The sequence below is a fragment of the Marmota flaviventris genome, chromosome 13 (genome assembly GCF_047511675.1).
Source record: "Marmota flaviventris isolate mMarFla1 chromosome 13, mMarFla1.hap1, whole genome shotgun sequence".
Classification (NCBI taxonomy): Eukaryota; Metazoa; Chordata; class Mammalia; order Rodentia; family Sciuridae; genus Marmota; species Marmota flaviventris.
The window spans coordinates 65645710-65658216 of NC_092510.1; the positions used below are offsets into that span (position 1 = coordinate 65645710).

General features: G+C 38.5%; 1 protein-coding gene and 1 long non-coding RNA gene across 3 annotated transcripts in view; one reads left to right on the forward strand and one right to left on the reverse strand.

The window, feature by feature from the left end:
* Window positions 1-12507, forward strand: part of Aco1 (aconitase 1) — a 57266-nt gene that overhangs the window by 28456 nt on the left and 16303 nt on the right. For both annotated transcript variants that reach the window (XM_027931020.2, XM_071600685.1), the window contains exons 9-17: window positions 1751-1851; window positions 2030-2146; window positions 3434-3593; window positions 4844-4979; window positions 5713-5797; window positions 6503-6659; window positions 8127-8251; window positions 9780-9884; window positions 10784-10926. In XM_027931020.2, coding sequence (XP_027786821.1) covers window positions 1751-1851; window positions 2030-2146; window positions 3434-3593; window positions 4844-4979; window positions 5713-5797; window positions 6503-6659; window positions 8127-8251; window positions 9780-9884; window positions 10784-10926 — 1129 coding nt within the window. The remainder of the gene's footprint in view (window positions 1-1750; window positions 1852-2029; window positions 2147-3433; window positions 3594-4843; window positions 4980-5712; window positions 5798-6502; window positions 6660-8126; window positions 8252-9779; window positions 9885-10783; window positions 10927-12507) is intronic.
* Window positions 7492-11733, reverse strand: LOC117794734 (uncharacterized). The gene is made up of 2 exons (XR_011704124.1): window positions 11505-11733; window positions 7492-8991 (listed from the first exon to the last, which is right to left on the reverse strand). It is a non-coding gene; the product is annotated as an uncharacterized lncRNA (long non-coding RNA).

A 12507-nucleotide genomic window follows, 5' to 3' on the forward strand; every position in this document is an offset into this window, starting at 1 on the left:
ATTCAAAACATGGCTGGGGATGTAGCTCAGGGGTAAAGAACCCCTGAATTCAATCTTCAGTACAAAAAAAAAATGTTCAATGTTCATTCTGTTACTCATTTTCTACAGTCAGTATCAAGCCTAGATCCCAGACAGGAAGCAGTAGACAAGATAAATAAAGTCCCTGCCCTCATACAGCTTATGTTCCTATGAGGGAGGAAGACGGAATACCAGTGAACAGACACAAAAGTGTGACAATGAAGAAGAAAGCCAGGAAGTGGTCAGAGTGTTTAAGAGTACTTTTTCTATAGAAAAGTCAGCAAGGGGCTGATGGAACTTTAAATTGGACAGATGTCTGAGTGAAGGGAGGGGGCAAGCCATGGGAAGGGATTTGTGAGAATCCTAATAAATCCAAGTCTTCTCCCTATGAGGAAATTCTTCTGGAAGCAGTAAAAATTATGATGAATAACATATATTTTTTAAAAAGTGTTTTATCAAATATAACTGAATTGGAATTAATACGTTCCCACAAGTCCTTTGTTGCCTTCAAAGGATTTGAAGTGAAAAAGATAGTAATAAAGGAACAGAATAAATAATAGAGAGCATTAACCTGAAAAAAGAAAAGGAGAGGGACAATGACTGGGAAAGGGAGAAGAGCTGCAGAATCTATTCAGAGATTGGGCTCATTTCTGCAGTACTGGTGGTGACCCAGTGCCAAATTTGTATACTGTTAAATTGAAGTAAGCATACTTCTTCAAAAGAATGAGATCCTTTCTCTTTATAAACGCTAAGAGAAATCTCTCTTGTTCATGTTCATGAAGAAGATGGCATGGGGTGTAATGAACAGTGGGTTTGCCACAGGCCATGATAAATTGTTAATAAAGCTCATATAGCCATCTTTTATGAGGTCTGTGCTGAAAGCTGATGATCTTTACAATTCAGTTAATACAAACAGACAAATTCTGATCTATGGGTCAGAATTTCAGTCTCATTTAACTATCAGAGAGATGGGTCAATAGTGTGTCTATTGGGCATACTTCATGAGTATATTATCTCCTATACCAGGATCTTGAAAAGAGCAGAAGGTTCAGGGTTGTATTCCTGATGACAGCACTGTAAGTTAAGACTTTGGACTTTGGAAGCAAACTCAGATTCAAATTCTGGTTCTGCCATTTATTGGCTGTGTTCTACAGGATGGTTACCTAATCTTGAGCTACTGTTTCTTCATCTTTAAATAAAAGTATTTGTCTCATAAGGTCAGGATAAAGGATTAGAGTATGGAATAATGTAGTTATCCCATTTAACACACAGTGTCAAGCACACAGAAAGTGCTGAATATCAGGAGGCTTGGTGTTGGGATGGGTTGGATAATGATTTTAACAAGAGTAATATAGTGTGCCAAGAGTCTTCTTGGCCAATTGAAAAGAAAAAAAAAAAAAAAATATATATATATATATATATATATATATATATATATATATATATACACACTTTGACCATTAGCTCAGACTTACAATTCTCTTAATTAAGGGCCAAAAAGAGGAGGAGTATCTATGGGTAGAACCAATACCTTTCCAGAAAATAGTCACTTTGGTAGGAATGGGAATAGTTAATAGTCCCTAATAAAATGCAGCATCAGCCAGAGGGTCACAGTCTAAAGCCTGGAAGCTGAAAGATAATAAAGGTATAAGTACATAAAACGTTTAATTATGTGACTGCTTCTGGGAATATTATTATTAACATGTTTCTTGGTACTCCTGATGCCATTTAGGTCGGGATGAAAACAAAGTCAAGCACATTAAAAAGTATCTTCAGGCTGTAGGAATGTTTCGAGATTTTAGTGACTGCTCTCAAGACCCAGACTTCACCCAGGTATGAGAGCACCTTCCACCAAACATGTTTCCTCTTTCCTTTATTTGGAATGTGGCAGATTTGCTTCTTTATTTGCTTATTTTTATTGTTGTAAGACTTTAAATTTTCTGTCATGGCTATGTTTCTTTTCTGTGGGTATAGTGTGAATTCTATAATTCCTTTTTGCTTGGATGAACAGGTTGTGGAATTAGATTTGAAAACAGTTGTACCTTGCTGTAGTGGACCCAAGAGGCCTCAGGACAAAGTCGCTGTGTCTGACATGAAAAATGACTTTGAGACCTGCCTTGGAGCAAAGGTAGGGGCCTCCCAATTCTGCCTTGTGCCCTGGCTTTCACTCCACTGGATGATGAATCTCCTTCAGCCCAGTGCTGAGGATGTTTCTTCTCTATCCTAAAATCCTTAATGAGTCCCCCATTAGCTGTGGGCCACACAGCTTCCAAAGAGCATGTGCCTATTTGTAAACACAGCACGACTCTCATTTTTAAGCATATTTATTCTTTACTGGATTCACCACATTCTTCACTACTCAGCCATGCTTTAGGACTATCTACTTTTGTTCATGCCACTCCCTGCCTACCTGTCTTCATTTCATCACATCCTATTTTGTCAGCTTCATAAGGCTTGGTTCAGGTACCAGCTCCTCTACAGTGTGGCCTCAGCATCTCATGGCTGGGTTGGTCTGAATTCTTTTGATGAGACTCCATATTCTTCAACTCACACTGTTGGTGTTTTGTTTGCATGTGTGATTTCCCTTACCAGACTGCCAGTTGTTTTGGTATCCCACAGAATACCAGCAACATCTTGGACATGGATTTTCAATGAACACTTCCAAATGAATAAGATGTGTGATGGATTTTTATCCATGGGACATTAGCTTTATATAAGATTTTCAGTTGTTTTATCTATTATTGATCATAGTGAATTGAACCTGGTCAAAATGACAACTTTCTCTAAATTTCCTTAAGGTTCGAATTAGTAGCTTTAGTCAGTCCATGTCCATTAAACCATACAGTAATGTCTTGGAGTTCTATGTAGATCAACTTTGAACTAAACTTGTAATTTTATCTATCTATCTATCTATCTATCTATCTATCTATCTATCTATAGTATGGGTATTGAACCCAGGGGTTCTCTACCACTGAGCTACCTCCCCAGCCCTTTTTATTGTTTCATTTGACAGGGGGTCTTTCCAAATTGCTCAGACTGGCCTCAAACTTGTGATCCTCCTGCCTCAGCCTCTCAAGTTGTTGAGATTGCAGGTGGGCCCCACTGCACCTGTCTAGCATTCTCATTTTTTAAGAGAGAAGAGAATAATCATTATTGATTTCAATGCAGAGTAAGATTCAGGAATTATGGCTGCCTTTTGTAAATATTTTAAAAGAATGTAGAGAAACTTTATGTGGTATTTCATAGATTACTGGCAGAGATTTTTTGTTGTTAATAACTGGCCTTTAAAATTGTGGTTACCAATTCCTTCTTCCAAAGTGAGAACTTTTTGACAATATATATATTTTCCTCCTATATTAAAAACCATATCTCTTACACTTTTTTCTTCCTAAATTGTGTTTTTTTCTTTCTATAGCAAGGATTTAAAGGATTCCAAGTTGCTGCAGACCATCACAATGACCAGAAGACATTTATCTACAATAACAGTGAATTCACCCTTGCTCATGGTTCTGTGGTAATTGCTGCCATTACTAGCTGCACAAATACCAGTAATCCATCTGTGATGTTAGGAGCAGGTAAGTGCATTAGAGTCCATCCCCACTACCATGTGGACATGCTTGCGGAAATCTCCCAAGATATGACCCAGGGTCATAACAGTTGCACACATAGTTCCTTGAACTTTGTCTTTGTAGATAAAGATATTTGTTGGCCCAGAAATATCTATACAACAATAGCATCCAAAGCAGAGTATTTAACAAAGATGCATAATAGTCTCTCTCTTTAGAGAAAATAAGTAGAGGAAACCAAAGGAATCTGAATTTTTTCGAAGCTAGAATCTTTTCAGACTTTAGAAGACAAAAAAAAAAAAAAAGAACCTATTGTCTTGTCACAGACTTTGTTCTCTGTAAAACTCCTGACCAGTGAAATTTAGTATTGTTTAGGTGCATTGGCAAGTGCATCGGAACTAGGGCACAAGGCACTGGTTGATAAAACTCAGTGCACCTGTCATGTTACACAGTTCTGGTTAAATAGTTAATGTTTACATGCAGTGTTTCACTAATATAATATCTCTTTAGTTTCCAAATGTTTAATCATCCCCACGAATTTCCTTTGTGTCCACAGACCAATGTCAATGTAGTTTGTTTATGGGTATAAGGAAAACCTTTGTCAGAGAGTTCATCTTTTGGGTTTAAGCTTTCCTTGTCTGGAACAAACCAGTTTTTCTTAAGACACATCACCAACTTATCTGTAGCTCTTTGTCCCTTTACACCTTCACCCCCATTCCTCGCTTCTTTTCTACTTTTGTGATACTTAACTAAGTGAGAGCACCCAGTGTTCCAGTAACAGTTCCTGTATTTGCTCAAAGTCCAAAGGCCCAGGAGCTCTTGAGAAATATCTGTAGTCTAAATTTTTACTTCTAGACTCACTATATTTCTCACCAACCAGTATACAATTCATAGAAAGAGGCCTTCCAATTATAATTTTCACACAGATCAAACTCAATTTAAAAAACTGCACTTCCTCCAAAAATTAAAAACTCACTTTGTAACATATTTTTAAGTTTTGCGTTTATTCTTTAAAAAAGAAAAGTAAACACGTCTCTTTCTTTATTTTCGTAACTAGTTTTGACTTTATTACAAATGTGTAAACAACTTTGAGCCAGTGAACTTTGATTTCTGATAGTCAGCAGAAATGGCACAGAATGCCAGCACCAAGGAAGCCTTGACAGTGGCAGGGAATATGACTGAAAATTCAGGCTCTTTCCTGAAGTGCCCATAACTTGGGCAGGTAGTCACCACACCCTGTTTGTGCTTACATTTTATAGGATTATTAGCAAAGAAGGCTGTGGATGCTGGCCTGAATGTGAAGCCATACATCAAAACCAGCTTGTCTCCTGGCAGTGGAGTGGTCACTTACTATCTGCGAGAAAGTGGAGTCATGCCTTACCTGTCTCAGCTTGGGTGAGGGAGTATTTTGTTTTACACCGTTGCTTTTGTTGTAGCTTTTCCTCATATATTTTGCTGTGTCACCATGTGGTAGCTATGAGCTTATCTGATGCTGTTCAACAGTATTGTCTTTTATCAGTTGGTAGGTAGATTTAAACCCAGACATTTCAACTGAATATGGCCCACCTGTGCTGGTTGTTCATCATACAAGGATGATCCTAAAGACAAAGCAGGGGCTGAAACTGAGACCACCTAATGTGGGGCTGCACCCTCCTGGAGGAAGGGTGCATCTTTTTCTTACTTGTATTGAGGTATGCCATGGGCTAGCAGAGGCTCTGCAACTGAGAGTATGCCTTTGGGCATGAAAATAAGTATTTACTATGGCTAAAAACATTGTAATTTCTTGAGACAAATCAGTTGCCAAATATAGTTTCTCCAGTGTCCATATTATTCCTGGTTTAGATGACATTTTTTTCTGTACACTTCATAAAATTAAAAAATCCTTGAGATTATACAATAGCAGTAGTAAATGGAAATATTAAATACCATATCTGATTTGAATTTTTTAAAATGGTGAATCATTTATCTCCTTGTTATAAGTTAGAAGGAAAGCTTTAGAAAACAACACTGTCCTGAACTTAACCTAAGGCGCTCCTATTCCTTTGTGATCCATGGTCTCCCAGAAGTACTGCCTGCAAAGGGTTCACGGAAAGTCATTCTTTTTCTTGTGCTTCCCTTTGACTCATAGGTTTGATGTGGTGGGCTATGGCTGCATGACCTGCATTGGCAACAGTGGACCCTTACCTGAACCTGTGGTAGAAGCCATCACTCAGGTAATTACAGAGGAACCTGTAGGTTATTCAGAGCTTTTTTTTCCCCCCATATAAGATGTGACAAAAATGCTGGTAATTTCAAGATACACTGTAAAAACAGGGGATGTGGTTAAGAATATGGTCTTTAAAATATCTGGCTCTGTTACCCTGGTTAAGTTAGTTAACCTGTTTGTTCCTCCGTTTCCACAACTGTAAATTAGAGATGATGATAGTTTCTATTTTATAGAGTTGTGAGAATTAAAATGACAGTCAACATAAAACATTTAGCACAGTGCCTGGCACTTAAGTAAGTGCTCAGTACATGCTAGTTCTGGCTACAATTTTGTTGAAAATTGGTTCCAAGTCAAACTGGTCTCCACCTAAATAATCTAAATTGCATTGGCTTTTGTCCCCAGTACTGTTGAGTTTACATAGGTCACCATAGCTCCCTTTAGCTATCAGCTTATGTTCCCCACCTGTTCTTCAGCTCAGGCAGCAGTATCTGGGAGATTGTGCTTTGACCTGCTTGGAGTTTTCTCATGAGAAGAGATCACTGAGCACAACTCTGCTCCCAAAGACCCTTCTCTCTGTAGCCCGAGAGTACCAGGTGAAAATGAAAGGGCCACACCCACATTATGTGAACTGTTGTGAGTGATCTATGATAAGAAGTCTAGGCAGTCTCTTCCTCTTTATGACTTGATTTTTTGCCATCTTGTCCTTATACAGGGAGACCTAGTAGCTGTTGGAGTACTATCTGGGAACAGGAACTTTGAGGGTCGAGTCCACCCTAACACCCGGGCCAACTATTTAGCGTCTCCTCCCTTAGTAATAGCATACGCAATCGCTGGGACCATCAGGATTGACTTTGAGAAACAACCACTGGGTAAGATTTTGTTTGTGTGTCTATAATTTTTTTTTCCAGTGAATTAAAAAACAGTATTGGAAGAAAATTGCTACTTTTCTTGATTAAAAATGAAGCACAGAACCTTTAGAGATAAGACAAAGAGGAGAATATTTTCAACATTCTCCATACACAGGGAAGACACATACTGAACTAAACATGAATGTGGGCAAGAGTGGCAAAGGGAAATAAATGCCAAAAGTAGTAGAGATTTGCTTTCCTGGCTTCTACAGTTCCTCCCTTTCTCACTCTTGCTTTATTCTAATGATAGGCATTGTTTTAACATGTTCTTTGTTAAACGTGTTAAGATATTTCAACTTCTCAAAATTTAGAACTGATGCTTTGACTCCTTTCCTGTGGGCCTCTTGCTTGCTGTACCCTGTCAGTCCATTCCAAGAAGTTTAGATGATACACAAACATTGTCCCTTAGATTTACTTTTAGGAAATCATAACTTCAGAAGTACAGTTGATCCTCATTGTTTGTGGATTCCATATTTGCAATTTTGCCTACCCACTAAAATGTATTTTAACCTTCAGTCAGTACTTCTGATGCTTTAATGCCACTCACATACATGCACAGGAGTGAAAACTTCTCAAGTCACTCAACACATCTTCCATGCTAAAGTCCATGAAGGCTGCACTCTATCTTCTTGTATCAGCTCCCACACTCTGAACAAGTATACTTTTCACAGTCTACTTAGAGCCATTTTTTCCTCATTTTTATGCTTTTTTGTGGTGGTTCCACTTTTAAATTGGTCCTAGAGCATAGTGTGAAGTACTGTGATATTTTGAGCACAAGAAGACCATGGTGGTATACCTTATGTTGAGGTAGGCTTTATTGAGGCATAAGTTACAGTGCTTTTCAATTATAAGTCCAAGGCTACATATATACCCACCACTAAGTATCCATGAGCATTGGTTTCAAGACCCCTGGGGATACCAAAATCAGGAGGCACTCAAGTACCTCATATGAATGGATGTAGTATTTGCATAAACCTACACAAATCATATCTAGATTGTTTATTATGCCTAATGCAATGTTAATGCTATATAAAATAGATTTATAACTATTGTACTGTTTAGAGAATAATGATAAAAATATCTATACATGTACAATATGATGAAATTTTTTTTCCCTGAGCATTTTCAATCCATTGTTGGTTCAGCAGATGCAGAACCCACAGATACAGAGGCCCAACTGTATAGTAAATAAGATATCTTTAAACAGGAGGACACCTAAAACAAGTTTATGTATGGATGAAAGTGTAGTCAGAAGCACCTAGGGCCTTAACCTGTATCTCTCCTAGGAGCAATGGTTCACTGATTGACTCTTCACACATACTTTTCAGAACAAACATAACCATTGAGAGAAAAGAGATCTGACTGTATTAATAATGCAAAGAGGATATTAGAGGAGGCTTTTCTCATTGGTAAACATATTTTCCTCAGGGACAAATGCAAAGGGACAACGAGTATTTCTGAAAGATATCTGGCCCACTCGAGATGAGATCCAGGCGGTGGAGCGACAATATGTCATCCCTGGGATGTTTAAGGAGGTCTATCAGAAAATAGAGGTGAGGCCCTTTGCAGCCCCCCAATGATATATGAGAAAGCCTCTCCTCTAACATACTCCCATTAACTTCAGACCTTGAAGTTAATGGGAATATGTATTGAAATTAACCCTTATTTCTTCAGATAACTAAGGAGGTGATTCTCAGGCAGTTTTCTCCCATGATTTCATGTTTCTATGAATCTCACACTCCCCAGTTGTTCTCAGATATGGACAAGTGTGTGAGAGCCTCAAGAAGAAAGGCCTCAGGTTCAGCACCACGCTTTTCTCAGACACCCTGGGAGGTGTGTCATCTGTGGTGAGGACCCTGATGGTCACTGTGTTGTGTCACTGAGGTGGAATCAGTGGGTTGAATGTACCTCTTAATGCATTATTTGGGTGTTTAAAAAAAGAGAGAAAACCTCAGTAGGAATTAGCCACAAACTACTGAAATAAGAAAAGTAAAGTGCATTTTATAAATCTGAATCATTTTTGGAGATTCTTGGTTGTAATTCCTTTCCTTGGAGGCTTGTGAAGGCTCAAACACCCTGTTATCATTGGATGTTGTTCCTTTTGTTGCTTTTTGTGTTAAGCTGCCCAAGACTTCTGACTGGTTTGAAATGAGAGCAGGACTGTCTGGGGACAGAGTGAAATGGTCAGTTGTATTGAGGCATCCCGTACCCTTCCACAAGCTGCTCACTGGATTTTAGGAGGCTTGGCAGCCATCTGGTTAAACGCATTTCTCCAAAGGCCAAGTTAATGGATCTGTGAAGAGAATTCAGTTCATTTTTAAAACATTGCAACGGTTATTTGCTATCCATATGACCTGGAAGTCTACTTCCTAAAAATATCCAGAGTAGTTTCCCCTTTGGTACAATCCGGATTGTTATTTTAAATATTATCTTTAATTATATGTATTCATTATCTATTGCTATATAACAGATTACCCCAAAACTGAGAAAATCAAAACAAAAAAATATTTATTACCTCTGTTCCTCTGAGTTAGGAATACAGATGCAGCCTCACTGGGTGCCAGTACTTTCAGGACTCGAAGCAAAGTATCATTGGGGCTGTGGTCTCTGGAGGAGTATCCACTTAGGCTCACTCATGTAATATGAGACTAAGATCCTCAATTCTCCACTGGCTGTCATCTAGGGACCTCCTAAAGCATCTTTTGCATGCGTCTCTTCACAGTTCACAATATGGGAGCTGGCTTCCATCAGAGCCAGTAAATAAGAGAAGCAGAAGGCAAAGTGTCTTTATAACCTAATCTTGGAAATAAGTCATAGGATCAGCCAATGCTGGACGGGAGCGGGGTTACCTAAGGGTATAAATCCTGGGGATAGGACCATTCTTGCCATTTTATAGCCCTCTTATATCAGAGCTTATTTATTTTTAAGTTAGCGTGACATTGTCTTAGTATAAAGGAACTCTTGCATGTGACTATTTAGAATAAAAATGATTGCTATTGTACCTCTTAGCTTGAATGTTTTGTGTTTGCATATTTAAATTTTCCCTGGAATAGATTATGATTAGATTTTTTTTTTTTAAAGACTGTGAATGAAAGCTGGAATGCTTTAGGAGCTCCATCAGATAAGCTGTACTTCTGGAATCCCAAATCTACATATATTAAATCACCACCATTCTTTGAAAATCTGGTATGACTTTTTATTTTTTAACAAAACAAGTTCTTTAAGAAGTTTCTATCCTTATAAAATCCACTTTATTATCCTTATAAAATCCACTTTATTATTCCATACTTTTGCTTTGACTATCCATTTCATTAAAACCTTTGTACATTCATGCTGTACACAGTGGCACATGCCTGTAATCCCAGTGGCTTGGGAGGCTGAGACAGGAGGATTGTAAGTTCAAAGCCTCAGCAATTAACAAAGCCTTAAGCAATTTAGTAAGACCCTGCCTCAAAATAAAAAAATCAAAAGGGCCAGGAATATGGCTCAGTTGTTGAGTGCCCCTGGGTTCAATCCTTGGCACCAAAAAAAAAAAAAAAAAAACCACCTTTGTATATTCAAGCAGATAATGCTGGGGAATGTTTTAGGAGTCAGCTACTTAGCTGTAGTGATAGTTTCTCTGTGTGGCTCTGCAGAGGCATCATGATGATAGCTGCCACTAGGATAAGGGCCTGCAAAGTCTGAGGGACTGTTCCGAAAGAACATCCCCAGGACCTACCACGTTTAAAATCTTACCCCCACCCCACCCCGCTCCTCGATGGTCACTGTGGAAGGGGAAGGGAGAAATCGGGATTCTAGTTATCCTTGGTAATTGAGTTCTATGGAGAAGAATGAATGTCATTTGCAGCTGCATTCATGTCTCTTTTGGCCAGACATGCCAATACTTGGCCTTCTCTTGAGGTTGAGATATGAATGTTTTTAGTAAGTTCACATTACTTTTTCTAAGCACCAGAAAACTAAGCTATTCTATCCATTTATATAAAAGTGTCATCTGGTCCAGTTTCATGGACTCCTACTATTGAGTCTCACCTAGTGACTTTTTGAGAAAACCTGGGTAAATACGGACTTGTTCTATTCTTTACTAGACTTTGGATCTTCAGCCCCCTAAATCTATAGTGGATGCCTACGTTCTATTAAATTTGGGAGATTCGGTAACAACTGACCACATCTCTCCAGCTGGAAATATTGCAAGAAATAGCCCTGCTGCTCGTTACTTAACTAATAGAGGGTAAGTATGAGTGAGGTGGAAAAGACTAAAGGCCAAAGTAGAATAAATGAAATGAAGAGGGCCAGTGTTTCTCGTTACATGGTCTTTGTGGAACCAGAGTCTGGTTTTTCACTGAACTCTGGAATTCAAAAATCAGTCACTTTTTCTGTTTGTTCATAGCGCAGGAATCCCAGCAATGGGAGGGGAAAACAGTCTTCTTTTTGAGCAAGTGTGTAAGTTAGGCTCATCTGTTATCTAGTGATGGATGTAGCTTATGCTTCAGGCCCACAGTGATATAACCCAAAATGCCTTTGCCATGTCTTTATAGCAGTGGTTCTTTGTAAACACAGAACTGCTTCAGGAATTTGCAGTTCATTCATCCATTCATCAGTTCTTTAGACATATACTGATATTCACAGGGAGTATATCAGTATTGCCTATTATCTAATATACTGATATTAACTGAAGTCAGTGGTTCCCAAATCTGACTATGAGAGTTATAAGGGGAAATAAGAATTACTGGTTCTTGTCCCTTCCTCCAGAATCAACTCTTTCAGGGATGGGGCCCAGAGCAAATTTGAGTAATAGAATCCACTCACTTTTTCTCTAGTGGTGATTCTTGACCTCATTTGACATATGAAATCCTTGGTGAGCTGAAAGGAAGCAAGCATTTTGAATAGGATTTCAGGGATTCATAGGCATGTTTGCCTGCTCTTGACACCCAGTCATAAAATGAATCTGTAACCATAAATCAAGTTAATACTCACACCCATCCCTTGGTTGGTTGTTTTTTGTTTTTGTTTTTGTGTTTTGTTTTGGTACTGGGGATTGAACCAAGGGACACTTAACCACTGAGCCACATCCTTAGCCCTTCTCATTTTTTGCAAGGTCTTGCTACATTTTTTAGGGCCTTGCTACATTGCTAAGGCTGGCTTTGAACTTGTGACCCTCTTGCCTCAGTCTCCAGAACCACTGGGATTTCAGGTTTGCTTCACCATGCCCAGCCACCCCCTTGTATTTTAAAGAACAAGCTGGTGAACTGTTCACTATATTAATTGTAAGATAATGTTCTTGACAACATAGTTTTCTTTTGTTGGTTCCCACAAATAGGATATTTCTCTGGTTCTGGGACCAGAAATATATGTTCTGCCTCTTTGGCACTGCTTTGGTTTTTTATATTATGAAAGTTGTAAATTATGTTGCCAATGTGTGGCTTCTTTTTGCATTGAGTTCCTCATAACGTGAGTATGCATTTGAATTTACTTCTGGTTGGTTTATGGAATGTATTTTGTTGTCTCCCATCTTTGACTCCATCAGACTGATCTACGCTGATTATTCTCTTATTTCTATTTTCTTAATTTTAAGTTAGCTGTTTTATGTTATGTGAAACTTTATAAGCTACCCAACTGAGTAATAAATACTCTTTTTAGAATTCCTCCTGATTTTTCTATCCAAATATAAAATGCACCGAGTTGACCCAAGGTGAATATTGATTCCTGCCCTTCTCCACCTGACTTGTCACTCTGCCCCTAGTTGAAGCTATAACAACAGCTCTTCTGCCTTGGAGAACACCTTAGTAGACTTAGAGAAATGGCAGGTTTA